The sequence below is a fragment of the Rhincodon typus genome, chromosome 9, assembly GCF_021869965.1.
Source record: "Rhincodon typus isolate 14 chromosome 9, sRhiTyp1.1, whole genome shotgun sequence".
Classification (NCBI taxonomy): domain Eukaryota; kingdom Metazoa; phylum Chordata; class Chondrichthyes; order Orectolobiformes; family Rhincodontidae; genus Rhincodon; species Rhincodon typus.
This window is the reverse complement of record NC_063340.1, coordinates 42,793,551-42,814,534: the sequence shown is the minus strand read 5'-3', so window position 1 is coordinate 42,814,534 and position 20,984 is coordinate 42,793,551. Positions and strand designations below refer to the sequence as shown.

The 20,984-nt window shown below is 40.5% G+C and overlaps 1 protein-coding gene across 7 annotated transcripts in view; it reads right to left on the bottom strand.

Annotated features, from left to right (window-relative positions):
* The window catches only part of ccdc88ab (coiled-coil domain containing 88Ab), a 342,694-nt gene that overhangs the window by 169,837 nt on the left and 151,873 nt on the right, over positions 1 to 20,984 (bottom strand). For all 7 annotated transcript variants that reach the window (XM_048601173.1, XM_048601174.1, XM_048601175.1 and 4 more), the window contains 2 exons: positions 19,881 to 20,018; positions 4,102 to 5,172 (listed from right to left, as the gene is read on the bottom strand). In XM_048601173.1, coding sequence (XP_048457130.1) covers positions 4,102 to 5,172; positions 19,881 to 20,018 — 1,209 coding nt within the window. The remainder of the gene's footprint in view (positions 1 to 4,101; positions 5,173 to 19,880; positions 20,019 to 20,984) is intronic.

The window sequence follows — 20,984 nt, the reverse complement described above, 5'->3', positions numbered from 1 at the left end:
TCAAGCAATTTCAATATTTTGTTTGAGAAGATAGGCAGTTTATGAATCACTTTTTAAATCTCTACAAGGATTACTTTGAAAGTATAGTACAGAAATGCAACAAAATGCCTTTAAATAACCCTGGATACAATGAATAACTTTGATCAAGTTAGGTGAGTTTTGTATGAAACTAGAAGGCTGGGTTTATACAATTGCTAAGCATAACTGAGAGCCCACAGACTGAGAAAGATATAAAAAAAACTTTGCAAAAAGAGAACATAATAAAAAAAAAGTGCGAGTGTTATCAAGGTCAACAGAAAGTTTTAAGTATAAATACCAAAAAAAAAGGATGTTAAAGGCAATGTCCCAAAAACAGATGCAGGCAATGCCAATGTCACATCACTTAAGAATTGTGCTGGAGATAGACCATGAAACAAACTCTAGACCTATTAGTCTAACATCTGACGTGGGAAAGTTAAGAAACAGACTGAGAAAGCAAATACAAATTGATCAGAAAATATTAATCTAGTCAAAATAGAATCAGACTAATACATTGAAGAGTTAATATTTCAGAGCTTAAGAATGAAGGTAGGAAATGAATATAATAAATAGCTGTCAGGTTTTAAGTTGTCCTTTTATTACAGTTAAACGCATCAAATCTTAAACATGATAGTAACGGAAATCTATTTTTGCTATTGATTAGTACAATAGTACAATTAGTACAAATGGGTTTGTCATTTAAGCCCAGGTGCACTAATAATGCAACGGCAGTTCTACAAAAGTGTAAAAACGTTGTAAAATTCATTCCAAGTGTTTGGGTATTGTAATCCTTGGCAAATCTTTTGGCAGTAAGTTGAAAAACTGATCTAAGCAATCAAAAATAAATTACTGTGATAATGCAGAAGTAACAGTAATTAATGTTTTCACCAAAAGTCAATGTTCAGAATTCAAACTTACAATCTTCTTAAAATTTGTTTTTATTTCTTATTATAGGTTTAAGTAAGTTTGCAGATGACGCCTAAATTGGTGGTGTAGCAGACAGTGAAGAAAGCTATCTCAGAGTACAATGGGAACTTGATCAGTTGGGTCAATGAATGGCAGATGAAGTTTAATTTAGATAAATGTGAGGTGATGCCTTTTGGTAAGGCAAATCAGGACAGGACTTACACTTAATGCTAGAGTCCGAGGGAGTACTGGCAAACAAGGAGACCTTGGGTGCAGGTTCATAGTTCCTTCAAGGTGGAGTTTCGGGTAGATAGGGTAGTGAAGAATGTGATGGTATGCTTGCCTTTATTGGTCAGTGCACTGAGTACAGGAGTTGGGATGTCATGTTGCGGCTGTACAGGACATTGGTTACGCCACTTTGGAATACTACATTCCATTCCAGTCTCCCTGCTATAGGAAAGATATTATTAAACTTGAAAAAGTTCAGAAAAGATAGGGAGAGACTGAATAGGCTGGGGCTATTTTCCCTGGAATGTCGGAGGCTGAGGGGTGACCTTAGGTTTATAAAATCATAAGGAGCACGGATAGGGTGAATTGCCAAGGTCTTTTTCCCAGGGCAGGGGAGTCCAAAAGTAGACGGCAACTTTTTCAGGCAGAGGGTGGTGCATGTGAGGAATGAGCTGCCAGAGCACGTAGTGGGGACCAATATAATTACAACATTCAAAAGACATCTGGATGAGTACTTGAATAGGAAGGCTTTAGTGGGATATGGGCCAAATGCTGGCAAATAGGACTAGATTATTTTAGAATATCTGGTCAGCACAGACAAGTTGGACTGAAGGATCTGTTTCTCTGCTGTACAATTTCACGACTCTATGGATTTCATGTCTAAATAACCGAGTTGAACCTTGTGTTACCAATGTGTTAGATAAGGAGGGATTACAGAAGTTTCATATATATAGAACTTTGGTAGGTATTTGATAAGGTTTCACACAAGACATTATTGCCAAAATAAAGGTTCACTGAATCAGAGGCAACCATCTGACATTGATAGAAGATTGGTTAAAAGATAGGAGATAGAAAGTACAGAAAAATGGTATCTGCTACAATTGCCTGGATATGGCTTAACGGGATCTCCCAAGATTATGTACTGCAGTTTAATCTTTCATTGTATTTATTGATGAACTAGATGAAAGAATAGAGTCATAATTCCAAGTTTGTTGATGACGTCAAGTTAGATGGTACCCTACACCGCAGATGAGAGCGGAAAGTTGCAAAGTAATATTGATGGGTTGAATCTGGGAGGCAGTGACATAGTGGTAATGTCACTGAATTAGTAATCCAGAACCTCAAGCTGATGTTCTGAGGACATGAGTTCGAATGCCAACATGGCAGACAGTGACTTTTGAATTCAATAAGAAAAATCTAGAATAAAAAGTTAGCCGATTAGTGACTGTGGAACCATTGTCAATTGTAAAAACCCACCTGGTTCAGTAATGTCCTTTAGGGAAGAAAATCTGCCGTTTTTATCTACATGTGACTCCAGAACCACTACAACCGTCCTCTGACATGGCCCTAACAAGGCACTCAGATCAAGAAGCTATCAGAGATGAGCAATAAGTGCTGGCCCTGCCAATGGCACCCACATCCCACGACTGAATGTTTTTTTTTTAGAAAGTGGACAAAATTCTCACAGATGGAGTTAATATACAGACTTAAAAGATCACTCACTGCAGATAGAAAAAAAAAGTTAGTTGGATGTATTAATCGCTTGGAACTGTGGAGTAAGTCCATATCTAATAGTCACTAAAAAGTAGTGGACGAGCACAAAAATAACTCAAAATGTTAATGAATGTTGGCCTTCACCTCAAAGAGGGGTGGAAAGGGTGGAAGTTAGGTTACAGTTGGACAATACCGTTTTGTACAATCGTTTGCATGGATTGGACAGGGCGACATATTTTAGTTTTTCTCTTTCATAGGGGGCTGGTGAACAAACCTCAAAAGGCTGCCGCATCAATAATCAAGAACTTCATAAAATTAAAAAGCAATAAACTGATACTGTAATAATAAAGCTTACTTTTGCCTTTTCTTTTAAGGAGCAGAACACTTCTCTTTCTGAAAATAATTAAATGTAATTATTCCCCCATCTCACCATCACAGCCTGACATGCAGCTCCCCTCTGCTGACTCCATTGCTGTCTACCCATTGTGCGACTCTCATCTTCGTTCCCTTTTCTGAAACCAGTGTCTCCTTAAAAGCCTCCCATTCCCAGACCCAGACAGTAGACTACATACCACGGCTTGTGCTTCTCTTGGCCCCGATCCTTGGGCACTTTACTGCTTCTCCAATCATAGAATGGTTCTCTCCCACATTTGCTGTTGATAAGCTTATCAGAGAAAGTACCTCTGAATGGAGGAGTAGCTGGTTTTCTTCCTCGTCTACAATCCTTCTTGGGTAAGGTTATGTAATTATTAACTGTGGGGACCTGATGAATGAGCTGTAAGTTTGTCTACCAGAAAAAATGGGCACTGCTCCAGGCTCGGCACTCCTAGAGTAGAGCTTTGGTTAGATTGCATCTGGAGTACCAGGTTTGGTTATGAGCACGAAAACGCATGAAGAATATTCTGAAATAGATACAAAGTACTGAAGAAACCATGGAGAGAGGAGCAGTGTTAATGTTTTGAATCCAAATACTTGTCTTTGAAACAGAATATTGTGGAGAGGAGTGCAGTGCAGACATGTCAGGGATGATACTGCCGCTTAGCGGATTACATTATGAATATAAAAATATTATTGAGTGACTTAATTGATGGTGAAGATGAATGAAGCATGTGACTGGGTAGAATTAAAGAAACTGTTTCCTTTGATAGGATAGTCCAGAACATACCTTAAAATTCTGAGAGGTTCTTTTTTTCTAGCTCTGATCTCCCCCTACTGTACTGGATAGGATCTTTGATTGTGATGGTCTCATTGCCCCTACTAGTTGGGCTTCCCCCAATATTAGCCCTTCATTTTGATCCCAGAACCACAATAGGATTCCAATTGTCTCTACCATCCACCCCACCAGATTTTGTTTGACAGATCATCCTCCATGATTTTTGTGACTCAAACCCTCCCTTCCACCATTACAATGGGTAAGTTTCTTAATCACCCACATAACAAAAATAAGTATCTTACCTCTCTCAATGTCACTAGAGTCTTCTTATCAATAGTTGCCTGTTTAACTAGCTCTTTATTGTCTTTTTCTAAATCTTTCAGTCGTCCATGAAGATCTTTGAATTTGTTGATTTCTTTCACAAGTAATTTGTTTTCTTTTTCAAGATTAGAAATTGTCATGTTGTTTTCATCCAGTGTTGAGTCCTTGATCTCAGTCTGTTGGCGCAGCCTCCTATTTTCCTTCTCAAGCAGCTTCTTGTCTTTCTCCAGTTGGACAGTCTCTTGCTCCAGCAGCTTGTGTTCTTTCTCTAATTGTAGCAACCGTTTGCTGGAAATTTTTAGTTCTTCTAAATTTTTTTGCAAGCTCTGGTTTTCTGTTTCTAAGTCCTGTAATTCATTTTCCAGCTGATTAATTTTCTTGTTGCTATTTTCTAGAGTCTTCTGGAGCCTATGATTCTCTAAATCAAGTCCTTGATAACTTACTTCCAAACGTTCAGTTTTTTTGTTACAAGCCTTCAAGAGATCCAGGCTCTTGTTTAATTGTTCTTTTTCATTTTCCAGTTCTTTGTTCTCTAGTTCTAATTGTGCCAACTTGACACTATTAGACTTCAAACTCTCCACTGTCCTCCTCAATTGTAAATTTTCTTCATCAAGTTGGTTGTTTTCTTTCTCTAATATATCTAACTGCATTGTAAGGTTTTTCAAGCTATCCAAAGTCTTTTTCAGCTTTCTGTTTTCCACTTCTAGATCGGAGTTCTCCTGTTCCAAGACTTCGACTTTTTCACATGTAATTATTAGAGTAGTAACCTTCTTTTGCAACTGTTCATTTTCTCTTTTGAAGCGGCTCAAAAGAGTCTCAAGTTCCTTTGCCCTTTCTCCTTTCTCTTTATAGTGTTCTAACTCCTTTTGGATTTGTTTCTTCTCCAACTCCAATTTGTTCAGTTTGCCACTTGTTTCCCTAATAGATTCATGTAGAATTTTGTTTTCTTTCTCAATGTCTTTCACTTTAGCTTCTGCACTGATTTGTGCACGTTGCCTCAGGGATGCAATGGTCTGATTCAAATGTTCGTTTTCCTGCTCCAATACTTTGATCTAGAATATACATGTGAAGTGAAGGAAATTAATTTCAAACATTTTAATTACTAGTTCTTTGTCATAATTCTTCTGCAATTTTAAACATTTACAATAAATTACTGTGAAGAAGATTGATTTGCAATAGCTATGAAGCAAAAGCTATGAAGAAATATCCTGAAAACAAGTAGTACTGTCATAGGATTGTCAGCATATTAAAAATTCAATTTGCTAGGGCTGTTTAGAGGCCAAATGTTTAAATAGGAGTTGGGAAAACAAATTAATTTTCATTTTTCACTTTCTTTTTCAAATTCAATTTTTATTGCCACTTGCAGTAAATACAAATGACCTAAATTACTAAATTTGCACATTATCCTCTAAGTTTTCATGACAAATGTTTCCCATCCAAAATAATTGATGCATTGTGAACATAATTTTAAACCGTACATGAGAGCTTAATGAACTAAAGTATCATCCAATTTCTTGAAATACTGTAATCATTCAAATGTAAGGGAGAATATTAAAGGATACTTAAAGCAAAATTCTCATATTGAGTTTACGCTGAAGTAGAATTTCTAAATTTAAGACGCTCAAACAATCTTGAATAAGCACAAAGCAGAGTTAACAGCACAAGGGAAAACATTAGGTGACTACTTTATGTTCAGAAAGAGATCCAGTTAAAATCAGTTTGAATAAACGGAACAACATATACACTGGGACATGAATTTCTCAGGTACTGCTGCCTGAAGCTACAAACAACTTATGTCTTCAAAGTATCTCTCAGCATTGCGCACATCTATTCCATAATGTCAACTGCCAGCACTGCAATAAGGAGTCTACCTTGTTGACAACACTTGTCCCCACTTCTTTAATTACACAACAGGAAGTCCAAAATGGAACTGATCTGGTGGAGAAATTATCAGGAACTACCAGTGGGGAGGAAGGGGAGACATATAGTGTGTGAAGTGATAAATAACTGATTTGTGTACCATGACAATGGGCTGATGGAGCGGGACATAGCGTGAGGAGTGAGAAGGATACTGTGAAATGCATAGAATCTTTGGTCAGAGAATGCAAACAGAGCCAAGAACCTTGGTCTGACTGTATTTCTATTGGTAGTCAATAACAAGTTAGAAAAAGTTAATTTTTCCACCACTGTTTGAGCTGTGATTGTCCTCAAAACAATAGCCTCTAGGAACCGAGATGTCATATCCAAAATACGAAGAATATACTGATGTCTTGCTTTCATTTTCATTAATGGCCCTACAGAACCTACTAACACTATAAGGAATGGTTCCTCAAAAACTGGTATGGGTATTAAAGGTGCTGTTTTGATTGTATATTGATGTTTTCCCACTATTTGACATGCATGGTACTTTTACAAAACCGCACCACATATTTATGAAGACTAGACAGTAGAAGCACCAGTTTATCGATGTTTGAGTTTTCCATATTACTGCATGTCCTGTCACAGTAATTGTGTATGCTATCTACACTATAGTTTTACAACATCTGTGCAGTAATGCTACCTGGATAAATAACTGTTTTACTCTTCATCTGCACATCTGTAAGGGGATCTCCACTTCCTAACCAAAATCCCACTGTTTTTACAATCACACTTTGGAACTCCCTCAGCCTCATTTTTGTGGGCTGTCTGAGCTAACTTGCATAACTTTGGATCTAAATACAAACATATGCAGCAGCAGTAGGCCATTCAGCACCACTAACCCACCCCACCATTCAATATGATCATGGTTATCAGGCTGTAACATCAAATCCAACTTTTTTTGTCTATCCCAGTAACCTTTCCAAAGACTTATGACCTGCAGAGGGGGGAGAAAAAGCCTAATCTGTTTTAAATGAACAACTCCTGTTTTTTAAACTGCGACCTCCAGTTTTAGCTTCTCATTTAAGAGATAATATCTTGTCTACATCTACTGTGCCAAGACCCTTCAAGGTTTAAATGTTTCAATCAAGTCACTTCTTACTCTGAACTCTACTGCATACATACCTAGCTTGACCAACCCTTCATGAGACAACTCACCCATTTCAGGTTTTAGCCTAGTAAATATTTGAAATGCTTCTAATGCATTTACATCCTTAATAAGGTGATCACTACTGTGTACAGTACTCCTGATACAGTATCACCTGTGCCCTATGTATTGCAGCATAAGGTCCTTATTTTTGGTCTTAAGTTCTCTCCTAATAAATTCTAACATGCTTTTTATTTTCCCTAATTACATGGTGTCCCTGCAGACTAAACTTCTGCAATTTGTGCACAAGGATATACAGATCTCTCTGCATCTCAGGGCTCTGTTATCTCTCACTATTTAGACAGTATGCTTCTTTTTATTCTTCCTGCCAAAAAGACAGCTTTACATTTGCCCAAATTATTTTCCATTTGCTGTATTTTTGCCCACTCACTTATTCTATCTATATCTTTTGGCAACCTCATGTGCTCTTCACAGCTTACTTTCCCGGATGTCTTTTTGTCAGAAAAACGGCCCTCTCTTCATCTAATTAATTTCTATAAATTGTAAACAATTGAGATCCCAGAAAAGATTCCTGTGCCATACAACATTAGCTATGACAGCTCAAACTCCACATGTAGATTTAGATCTCCCATGATTATTGCCTTTCTGACAAGCTTGTTATTTCTTTCTTTACATCCTACCCTTTTTCTAGTCATTAAAGCAAAAGTCGGGTCTTTATTTCATGTTTGGGTCTTGTGTTTTCTTCCTTCTTTGCTTAAAAACAACAGTGTGAGTATTAGATTGATACTGGGGGATTTTATTTTCTCCTTTTTAGTTTCTAAAAACAATATATCAGTACAGTGAAGTGTGAAGGATAGGGAACCTTGTAATTAATTTAGAAGTTAAATTAAATAAGACAGTGACGACAGGACAGTGATATGTTGCTGTTGCAATATGTGGAAACTGTTAGATACCAATCTGATTCAGAGCGAACACACCTGTAAGTAAGGGTTTGCAGCTTAAATGAAAAGGAAGGGAATAGAGGGATACAGATCCTGTAAATGAAAACAGTTTTAGTATGGAAGGGCAAAACGTGTCAGTGCAGGCTTGGAGAGCCGAGGGCTTGTTCCTGTGCTGTACTGTTCTTTGTTCTTTGGAACCAATGGGCCAAAGACAAATAAGTCCCCTGGCCCTGATGGGACGCATGCTAGGATATTAAAAGAAGTAGCTACAGTGGTAACGAATGCACTGGTAGCAATCTTTCAGGATACCTTTCATTCTGGAGAAGTCCCAGAGGGCTGGAAAACTGCCAACGTAACACCTTTATTTAGAAAGGGAAGGAGTCAAAAAAAGTTAACTATAGGCTAGCTAGCTTATTGTCTGTTAGTGGGGAGAAAATGAGAGTCTATTATAAAGGACATAATTGCAGAGCATTTAGAATACTATCAAGCAGGGTTAGCATGAAGAGGAAAATCATGCTTGATAAGTTTACTAGAATTCTTTGAGATACTAACAAGCAGGATGGATGGATGATGGAAGTATCATAGGAACATGCATAGAAGGCTAACTAACTAATATGAGAGATGTGTTATGAGAGGCAGTATCAGGATAGTAACGCAAACCTAGTGAAGTGCCACAAAGATCAGAGGTAGTGCTACAATTATTTACAATATATATTAATGACTTGGATGAGGAGAGTGAATGTACTGTAGCCAAGTTTGCAGATGATACAAAATAGGTGAGAAGGCAAGTGGTGAGGATGACACAAAGGGTCTGCAGAGAGCTATAGACATGTTAAGTAAGTGGGCAAATACTTGGTAGTTGGAATATAAAAAGAGGGGAAATGTGAGGTTATGCTCTTTGGCAGGAGGAATAGAGGAGATGAATATTATTTAAATGGAGAAACTCAAGAGAATGTTGAAGAAAAGGAATGTGGGACTCCTCACCCATGAATCGCAAAAAGCTAGCATCCAAGTTTAGCAGGTAATAGGGAAGGCAAATGGAAAGCTGGCCTTTTTTCAAACGGAATGCAGTATACAATTAGGGAGGTTTTACTAAAACTATAGAAAATACTTGAGTCCACAGCTAGAACCGGAGAACAGTTTTAGGCCTCTTATCCAAGGCAAAATATATTGGCATTAAAGGCAGTCAAGAGAAGGTTCACTGAAACTGATACCAGGTATGGAGGTACTGTCTTACGAGAAAAGCTCGAGTAGATTGGAATTTAGAAGGATGCAACTTAACCAAGGGTACAGCTGTATCACTTGAGGAACAGGGATTACTTTACCCCAACAAAAATCCTTTTATTTATTTCTCATTTATCTTAATTCACCTCTCCTGCACGCTTAGCCATGTTCACCATCAGTCTCATTATTGTAATTAAAGCTATAATTTAATATGTTAATTTTTCATTCTATGCTCCATTTTTGCAACCATTCTTATGAATCCAGCAAGTCCCAAAGGTTTTATAAGTGTAAGTGATTGGGACCAGGTAGACCTCATTGACTACAAGGTCTTTGATTGGGGTTGTTAACCTGGGCCAACCAGGAGGCACTGACTGACCAATATAAACAGGGGATTTGGGAATCTCAGCTCAGGGGACTTACTCCGAGCTGGCTGGACACGGCCAGTGTACTGCATACTAGTAAATACAGGGTGACCATGTGACAGGGTACTGGCCTCTGTGCAGTTATTTAAGTGGTGACGGGGGAAAATATTACATGCCTGAAGAACATTTGCTTGCTACAGTCATCTTGGAGTTGGGGCAACATTTCTGGCATCATGCCTTTATTTGGGAAGCTTGACCTGTTTGATCCTGCCATCGAAGACTGGGCCCAGTATGTGGAAAGAATGCCATACTTTTTCCTGGCCAATGACAAAGGGGCAGATGAAAAGCAACAAGTAATCCTTCTGACTGCTTGCTGACCTGCAGCATTTTCAGTTATATGAGGGCTTAATTTTTCTAGAGACACTAAAATCTTCCAAGAGTTGAAAGAGTTGGTTCTGGAATATTATGATCCTAAACCTCTTCTAATCCTGAGACGCTAATCAGTTTTACTCGGCTATTAGAGAATCAGGGGAAAGTGCATCGGGATTTAAGATGATTGGCAGAGGCACGGGATTTTGGGTTAACTGTGACACGAGATACTGAGACACCGTTTGGTATGTGAGATTAATGATGTAACCATGCAGAAGCATCTACTAGCTGAGGCCCAACTAGACTTCCAATAGACACTACAACTGGCTCTGTCATTAGAAAATGCGGCAAGTGGAGCATGGGAACTACATGGCGTCCCAAGTGAAGTGGACTCCCTCACCTGTCAACCGAGCTTGGGAACACCACTTGAATGTAGGCACTCACAAAGCCTCATGCAGGGCATTTCCCAAGCAGCGGGACACTAGGACAACCCACAGCAGAACCCGACAAAGCCGAGCCTTAGCCAAGTGTTAAAAAGTTCTTCAGTATTTGGGTCGGCAAGCCATTTTTGTTGCTGCCGGTCTGTGGACTCAAGACAGTAAAGGAGTCCTATAAGGCCTGACTTGAGTAAGAAAACTCATAGACCAGTTTGAGTGCACACCCTAAGTCCTGGTACATGTGATTGGAACAATTAATTTGCTTGGCAACATTCAAATTGAAACCAATTAAAATTAATGTTTGGTTAAATGGTCACCCATTTCCCATGGAGGTCGATACTGGCACAGCCATATCTGTGGTTGCAACGCCTGTGTTTATCAAGATTCGTTTGGGTCTGCAATCCTTTTGCACAAACCTCAGACAGACAGAGCATATCCTGGGGAACCACTGCAAATTAAGGATACGACTTCAGTTACGGTCTCCTATGAGAAGCAATTGGTGCAGTTACCACTGATGGTAGTAAAAGGCTCGGGCCCAAGCCTATTGGGCCAGAATTAGTTGAGCAAGATCTACCTGGATTGGCTCAACAGTTTTTGATTAGAAAATGGATGCCTCAGTGAAGTCCTAGTGAAATACCCAGGAGTTTTTCAGGAAGGGCTTAGGACTATCAAAGGGGCCAAAGCCACTTTACATGTTGACCAGGAAGCAATTATGAGATTTTGCAAGGCCCACTCGATACTTTTGCAAAAGTAGGGGCAGAAATCGGGAGGCCGGATAGAAAAGGAATCAAACAGTTTGTGGAATGAGTTGCACCAGCTGTACCAATTGTGAAGCCCAACAGCTCAGTTCACCTTTGTGGGGACTTTAAGCAAACAGTAAACCGCTTCTTGCGGCTGGATAAATACCCAATCCCTCGCATTGAGGACTTGTATGTAAAGTTGGTGGGGGTGCTGTCCTTTACGTAGCTGAACGTGAGTCATGTCTACCTGCAATTGCGACTGGAAGAAGAGTCCCAGAAGTATGCCACAATTAACAGGCATAAGGGTTTATACCAATATACAAGACTGCCATTTGGGTAATATCATCCTGTGCCTTTTTTCCAGTGGATCATGGAGAACATTTTACATGGGCTATCCCAGCTTGCCATTTATCTGGATTACGTACTAATAACCAGGAAGATCAAATAAAGAGCACTTGAAGAAATCAGACATAGTGCTTAAACATTTCTCCCAGGCAGGTGTACGTCTTAGAAGGGACAAATGTGTGTTCGAGATGCCCCAAGTGACCTACTTGGGTTACAGAATTGACAAAACTGTGTTACACATGTTGGAAGATAAAGTGAAGGCAATCAAAGGAGCCCCGGCTCCCACTCTTTATACCGGAGCTTAGCTCTTTCCTTGCGCTAGTGAATTATTACAGAAAATTCATACATAACCTGGCCTCCACCTTAGCGCCCTTACACCTGCTATTGAACAAGGGTCAGCCTTGGAAATGGCCACGTAGCTAACAGTAGACTTTAGGCAAGTGAATTGTCGTCTAAGGTGTAGCCCACTATGATCCAAAGCAAGAAGTGGTGTTGACATGCGATGCCTCCCCGTACAGTATCGGGGTAGTGCTGGCTCACCGGTGGCCCAACGGAGAGGAACGCTGGGCTTTGGTTGATGCCGATTGCAAATATGCACAGATAGAGAAAGAAGATTTGGCAGTCATCTTTGGTGTGAGGAAGTTCCACTAGTACCTTTACAGACAAGAATTTGTCATAGTAACAGATCACAAACCCCTGCTAGGGCTGCTGAGGAAGAAAAGTGGTGCCGCCCAGACTGTCCTGTAGAATTCAGCACTGGGCCCTTATGCTCAGTGCCTCGATACAGTTAGCCCCAGAACAGAAGGAAACTCTCCCTAGATGCTCCGGATGCAAGACATGGGTTATGGTCCAGTTCGCACCACCCGTGTCAGAGTCCAAATCAGAGGAACAAGACCTGGGGCAAAAACGTTGCAGGAAAAGCTACAAGAGAAAGACCAGGCTCACATCTGCAGATTTAGTGGGGGAGGGATGTAGTGATTCAAATCAGGTGGACTTTGTTCACTGAGATCCTTGATTGGGATTGTTAACCTGAGCCAATCAGGGGCACAGGCTGACAATTATTAACAGGGGTTTTGAGAATCTCAGCAATTCATGGGACTGAATCCGAGTCAGTGTACTGTGCACAAGTAAATAAAGGGTGAATTGGTGACGGGGTACCAGCCTTTGTGCTGTTATTTCAGCATGCATCATCCAGCATTCTAAATGAAGGTGTCCCATTTTCTTACAATGGAAACACCTGGACCTTCAATTTTCACTTCCATGCTCAGCACCTTCCATTCTTGTCAAATAAAGAATTCCTGAAGCCTGCCCAGCTATCACTTCTTTACCCTGGCTATGCGCTTTCCTTACACTCTCCCACTTCTATCCTTTTCTGGCCGATGGGAGTGATGTTAGAATGGTTTGATGTTATGAATCAACTCAATCTTCAGCATCTTCATTGCCTGTTGAGCTGTTGCAACCTCCTGATTTTCAACAAGTGTTCTCATGACTGGAAAAAAATTTCTAAAATCTAAGATAATAGTTTCTCTGAGAACTTCAGACATGCCATTTACTCTTCATGCCCATTTCCAACAGTCAAAATTATTTTGCCTAACGGTTCGAATTCAACGTAGATCTGTTTAAGATGTTTCCATATATTTTTGAATTTTTGCCTGTACGCCTCAAACTAATTTGTTAGTAATTTGTTTTGTGACCTTCTTGAATGAGTCATGGAATGCCTCCACATCTTTTGCCTCAAATTTTGATAGTGTACACACAAAATTTATATATCTCCATCCCAGACATTGAGTTATGGGTATTTCTCCTAATCAGCACTTTCTACTGCATCTGAGGCTTCTTTCTCACTTCCAGTTTTCTAAGCTGATATGATCTTTTCTTTCAGTTTTTTAATAAGCCTAAAATTAAGCCTCAAAGCTCCACTTCCCTTTCTTTATCATCCCTCCAAAGTACCACTTATCTTCCTTTTTCCTCAAGTTCAAATTTTTTTCAATTTCAGGTTGCTTAATTGCAAGTAAATTCTCAGTAACTCAAGTGAGTCTTAACTTAGTGTCTCTAGTCATTCTTAAATTTCTACCTATCCCAAATGCTATGTCAATACCTTGATTAGGTTTCTCCATTTTTTGCAAGAAATTCCATTTCAAAGAGTCTGCCAATTCCAATAGCTTAGCTTTAATTAAATCTTATAACCTCTTCCATCAAGGAAAATATTAGCTATTTTCAATGCCATTTTGGTCTTATATCTGTACTTTTATCCTTTATCAATTATTATGATTCCTGTGACCAAATAAGGCATCAAGGAACTCTACCAAAACTGGAGACAATGGAATTAAGTGGCAAAATCTGCATTTGTTGGAGTCAAGTCTTGCAAAAAATATGATGTTGCTTGTAATATTTGGATGTCAATCATCTTATCCCTAGGACTTATTGGGGAAGTTCACTAGGGGAGTTTTGTTTTGATGAAAATGTTCAGAGATTTTATTACATACTTCTGGAGTGAGTGGGACTTGAACCCAGGCCTCTTGGTCCAGAGGTACAGACACTATCGCTGTGCCACAAGATCCTGTTAAGTTCTTGAGGATAGGGTCCTAGGCCAACTATCTTACTGTTTTTTTTAATGACACAAGACCTAGGAAAAAGGAACAAAAACAAAGTTGCTGGAAAAGCTCAGCAGGTCTGGCAGCATCTGTGGAGGAGAAAACAGAGTTAACGTTTCGGGTCCGGTGACCCTTCCTCAGAACCAGAGTTCAGCCCCTCAAGCCTGATCCACCATAATGGCTGGACATGACGAATGTCAGATCACTTTCCTGCCCTTTCTCCACAACCCTCGATTCCTCTACTGTTCAAGAATCTATCTCAGCCTTAAATATACACAAGGACTCTGTCCCCAATGCTCTCTGTGGAAGGAATTCTAAAAATTCACAACCTTTCAAGAGGAGAGATTCTTTCTCATTACAGTCTTAAACTGGCACCCCTTAATTCTGAGATTATACCTCTTGTCCTACACTCTCCCATGAAGGAAAACACCCTCTCAGCATTTACCCTGTCAAGCCCCTTAAGAATCCAATATGTTTCAGTAAGGCCACCTCTTATTCTCCTAAACTCCAGGTAGAGTCCTGACCTGTTTAGCTTTTGCTCATAAGACAATCCATCCCTATCAGGAATCATCCAAGTGAACCTTCTCTGAACTGCCTCCAATGAAATGATATCTTTCCTTAAATAAGGGACCAAAACCGCTCACAGTACACCAGATGTGGTCTCCCCACCTTAGACTGTTAGAGTAAGACCTCCCCACTCTTTTACATCAACTCCATTGAAATAACAGCCAACATTCCATTAGCCTTCCTGGTTACCTGCTAGCTTTGTGTTTTGTGCACATGTAATCCCAAGATCCTTTGTGTTGCAGCTTTCTGTAGCTTTTCTTCATTTAAATAATACTGTTCTTTTCCCTTCCAAAATAAACAATTTTGCATTTTCCCACATTACACTCCATTTGCCAACTTTTTGTCCACTTACTTAACCTATCAATATCTCTCTGTAAACTAAAAATGAAAACCAAAATAACTGTGGATGCTGTAAATCAGAAACAAAAACAGAAGCTGCTGGAAAAGCTTAGCAAATCTGGCAGCATCTGCGAACAGAAATCAAAGTTAACGTTTCAGGTCCGATGACCCTTCCTCAGAACTGACGGCAGCTAGGAAAGTGTTGGTTTATATGCAAAAGACAGGGTGCGGGGCAGGCGTAAGGACTAAACGAGAGGTAGGGATCGAGCCCAAAGAGACAGGAGAACAGTTGGACAAAGAAGTTGATAACAATCTGGCTGGGAGGGTGAATAGCAGTTAATGAAGACTGTTTAGTGGCTAAAAATAGGTAGTCTGCAACTATGATTACAAGGTTTGGTGTGTGTGGTAGGGAGCTAAGACATGGGGGAGTTCAGACCCTAAAATTATTGAACTTGATGTGGAGTCCAGAGGGCTGCAGAAAATGAGGTGCCATTCTTCCCGCTTGCGCTGAGCTTCACTGGAGCACTGCAGCAAGCGTGAGACAAAGATATTGGCCAGGGAACAGGGTGATGTGTTAAAGTGGCAGCAACTGGAAGCTCAGGGTCTTTTTTGCAGGTGGAACATAGATGTTCCATGAAATGGTCACCCAGTCTATGCTTCATTTCCTTAATGTAGCAGAGACCACATTGTAAGCAGCAAATGTAGTAGACTCGATTGTGGGAAATGTAGGTAAAGTGCTGCTTCGCCTGAAAGGTATGTTTGGGCCTTTGGATACTGAGGAGGGAGGAAGTAAATGGGCATGTGTTATACCTTTGGCGGTTGCAGGGGAAGGTATGTGGGGCTGTGGGGTGGGGCTGGTGGTGGTGGTGATAGTGTTGGGCATGAGGGAAGAATGAACCAGGGTGTCCCAGAGGAAACGGTCCCTGTTTAAGGCCGACAAAGGACGGGAGGGGAATAAGTGTCTGGCGGTGGCATCTCGCTGGAGGTGGTGGAAATGGCGGCTGATGATCTTCTGGATGTGGATACTGGTGGGATGGCAGGTAAGGACAAGAGGAACCCAATCACAGTTGCGGGAGGAAAGAGGGGTTGAGGGTGGAAATGCGGGAGATGGATTGGACCCGGTTGACGGACCTGTCAACCATGGTGCTGGGGAATCCAAATATCTGTCTCAGGCTTGCTCTAGTGCTCCAGCAAAACTCAGCACAAGCTGGAAGAACAACACTTCATTTTCCACTTGGGAACTCTGCAGCCCTCTGGACTCTGTACAGAGTTCAATAATTTCAGGGCCTCAACTCCCCCATGTCCTAGCCCCCTACCACACACTCCAGGCCTTGTTATCACAGTCTGCCATTACACACGACCTATTGTTAACCACTAACAGTCTCCGTCAACAGCTATTCACCCTCCCAGCCAGACAGTTATCAACTCCTCTGTCTGAGCAACTGTTGTCCTCTCTCCTTGGGCTCTATCCCTATCAATTATTTACTTCTTATCCCCTCCCCCACCCTTATCTTCTGCATATAAACCAACATTTTCTAGCTACCATCAGTTCTGAGGAAGGATCACCAGACCCGGAATGTTAACTTTGATTTCTCTTCACAGATACTGCCAAACCTGCTGCGCTTTTGCAGCAATTTCTACTTTCATTTCTTTGTAAACTGTTTGCCATCATCTTACAAGCTGCCCATACACCTACTTTAGTGTTGTCTGCAAATTTAGCTACAGTATATTCACTTCCTTCCACAAAGTCATTAATATATATTGTAAACCATTACGGTCCCAGTCCTGACCCGTGTCCACTACTGATCTTGGATCACCAATCTGAAAAAGAATCCCTATCCCCATCTACTGTTTCCTACCCATGAACGAATTCTCTATCTATGTCAATACACTACCTTTAATATAGAGGGCTCTTATCTTAGGACTTAAAACTTTTGTGAGGTAACACATTGAACATTTTTTGGAAGTCCAAATAGGACACATCTACAGGTTCCCTCTATCCACTGTGGCTGTGATTTCTTCCAAAATCTCCATTAAATTAGTCAGACATGACTTCCATTTCACGAATTCGTGCTAATTCTGCTTCATTAGATTATAATTTTCTCAATGTTCTGCTATTACTTCCTTCATAATTAATTCCAATACTTCTCCAACAATTGATATTTTTAATTCATTCATGGGATGTGGACGTCACTAGCAGGCCAGCATTTATTGCCTGTCCTTAGTTGCCTTGAGACAGTGGTGGCAAGTTGCCTCCTTGAACTGCTGCAGTCCACCTGATGACAGTGAACACTACAATTCTGTTAAGTAGGGAATTCCATGATTTTGACACAGCAATTGTGAAGGAAGTGTGACATGTTTTCAAGTCAGAATGGGGAGAGACTTGAAGGGGAACTTGCAGGTGGTGGTCCATATCCTTCCATCTAGAAGTGGTCACGGGTTTGGAAGGTGCTGTCTGAGGATCTTTGCTGAATTTCTGCAGTGCATCTTGTAGATTGCTCAGCAACAGTAGCGTGAGCATCGGTGGAGTGAGTGGATGTAGTGTCTATCAGGTGACTGCTTTGTCTTGGTTGGTGTCGAGCTTCTTGAGTGTTGTTGGAGTTACACCCATTCAGACAAGTGGAGAGTATTCCAAAACGCTCCTAACTTGTGCCTTGTAGATGATAGAAAGGCTTTAGGGAGTCAGGTGGTGAATAACTCACTGCAGTATTTCTAGCCTATGACCTGGTCTTATAGCCACTATATTTATGTGCCGAGTCTAGTTGAGTTTCTGGTCAATAGTAATGTCCAGGATGTAGGTAGTGGGAGATTCAGTGATGGTAACAGCATTGAATGTTAAGGGATGGTGGTTAGATTGTCTCTTACTGGTGATGGCATCTGTGTAGCGTGAAAGTTACTTGCCACTTGTCAGCGCAGGTATGGATATTGTCCAGATCTTGCCACATTTGACATGGATTGCTTCAGTATCTTAGTCAGTCATCGAAAATAGTACTGAACATTGCACAAATCAGTGAACATCCCCACTTCTAAGCTTATGATGGGGTGGGGAATTGTTCATGAAGCAGCTGAGATGATTGTGCCGAGGACACTGCCCTGAAGAACTCCTGCAGGGATGTCCTCGGGCTGAGATGACTGATCTCTAAATACCACAACTTTAGTGATTAGAACAAGAGCCAGGTGGATCATTGACTATGAGATCCTTGACTGGGGCAGTTAACCTGGGGATATGTATCAGAGATTCAGAGAATCTCACTTCTCTAGGGACTGGCTCTGGCTCTGAGCTAGCTGGTCAAAGTCCATTTACTGTACACCTCTAAGTAAGGGTGATCTGGTGATGGGATACCGGCCTCCGTGCAGTTATTTCAGTGGCGTTGAAAGAAAGACGTGCTCTTGAAGAAATTCACTTGCAACAGCCATCTTTAAGTTGGGGTAAGCATTTCTGGTATCATGAGTTCTGAGGAAGGGTCACTGGAAACGAAACGTTAACTCTGATTTTTCTTCAGAGATGGTGTCAGACCTGCTGAACTTTTCCAGCAACTTCTGTTTTTGTTCCTGGCATCATACCAGCAAATGACAATGGGGAAGATGAAAACCAACGAATAATCCTTCTGACTGCATGTGGACCCACAGCATTTTCGGTTATTGGGAGCCTAACTTTCCCTGAGGCAACAGATACTAAAGTTGATGGATTTAGTTAAAGAATATTATGACCATAACCCTCCTTTAATTCTGAGACACTAATCGGTTTTATTCAGCAGTTAGTGAATCAGGGGAGTCCATATTGGGATGTTTGACAATGTTAAGACTGCTGGCAGAGATATGTGATTTTTGGGTAACCCTGAATGAGATGCTGAGGCACCGTTTGGTATGTGGGATTAATGACTTAACCATGCAAATGCACCAACTACCTCAAGCCCAAGTGAACCTCAAACAGGAACAACTCGCTTTGTCCAATAAATATTGTATTTATAAGAGTAGGTCAGAGGCTAGGAACACTACAGCAAGCAACTCACCTCCTGTCTACCAGCTACAAGGCACAAGTCAAGAGTGTGATGGAATATTCTCGACTGGCCTGGCTGAGTGCAACTCCAACAATACAAAAGCCATTAGACACCACTGATAACAGCCCACATCACTGGTACCTCATCCACCACCTTCCACATTTACTCTTTACGTACCACCTATAAAATGCACTGTAGCAATTTTCCCCAGGATCCTCCAATGGCATCTTCCAAACACATAAAATCAGACAGAAGGACAGGGGAACCAAATAGTCAGGAGCACCACCACATGAAAGTTATCCCCAAGCTGTACACTATTCTGACTTTGAACAAAATCACTGAACAAAATCCTGGAACTGTTTCTAACAGGACTTTAGATGTACTTATAGCATAAGGACTTCAGCAAGTCAAAAAGCCGATCACTATCGCTTCATCTTGGCAATTAGACATGGGTATCAAATGTTGCCAACTCCATAACATTCACATCTGTGAACAAACAAAAAAAACTTAAATGAATGTAAATGCTAAGCAATAAACAAGGACATTGCTTGCCACCAGTCTGTTCTCTTGATAAACACCTTTTATTATAACTAAATACGAGTAGTGAAATGATCAAGAAGTAAAGTTAGAGAACTTGTGCTGCATGGTAATTAAAACTCAGACATCTACAGTGGTGCAAACATAATTTAAGGTATGAAATCGTCTAATTTATATTTGAATCTCAAAGTTATATGAATATGAATGTATCACAACATAACCTGGCTTAGAAATGAAGGAACAGACTTGCAAAAAATGTACTTTATTGTTTGTTCTTACTTGTCCCTCTGTATTTTCTCGAATGGTTTCAATAGCTTTTTCAAGCTGGGTCTTCTCTTTTATAAGATCATTGCTGAGTATTTCAACATTTTGCATACTTTGTTTTTCATTGCTGATCTCTCCCTGGAGTCTCTCCATCTAAAACAGGAAGAAATAACATTGCTTTTTAATTGTCAAATTCAACTCGACAGCTAATCATCAGTAAGGCAGTGCTTCCCAGATTTTTCCCATTGTGATCCCATTTTGGTGCTTGACAATTGCCATGACATCAGACCAAAGGTTGTTGTCACTGAGAACTTAAGAGTTTGAGAAGTATTGCAGTGAAGAATTCAAGTTTTTTGTTTGTAAATAATGAACCAAAAAATCTTATGAGTCCTCATTGAAGCGAAGTCTGTCACTTACATCATCACCCCCTTCACGTTACCATTGATGAAATCCCCACTATCCATATTCTGAGGATTACTATTGATCAACAGGTGAACTGGATGAGCATTAAAAATGCTGTGGTTGCAAGAGCAGGTCAGAGAACAGGAATCATGTAACAAGTAACTCAACTCCTGACTACAGACACTCAGTAGCTGTATCCCATCTACAAGATGCACTACAGGATTCATCAATGCTCCTTAAACGCCACCTTCCAAACCCACACTCACTACCATCAAGAAAGATAATGCAGCAGATGCACAGGAACACCACACAAGTTTCCTCCAAGGCACTCACCGTCCTTTCTTGGAATTATATAGTCAGTCCTTCAGTACCATTGGGTTAAAAGTCCTGGAACTCATGCCCTAATGGCATTGTAGATTTATCCAGACTTAATGTACTACAGCAGTTCAAAGCAGCAGCTCACCATCACATTCTCAAGAACAACTAGGGATAGACAGTAAATGCTGGTCAACCAGCGATGCCAACATCCTATAGAGGAATGAATGTACTGGTCTGAGCTCTGAACACGCATCCAGCTTCACTCACCTACATAGGAATATTGGTTTGACTTCAAGAGAATTGACAATCCTTCAACTTCAATTCAGCAGTGCCTACCATTCATTTTGGAAACAAGTGCTTCAGAGTCCTACGTGGAGTATGGCACATATACACTCAGCC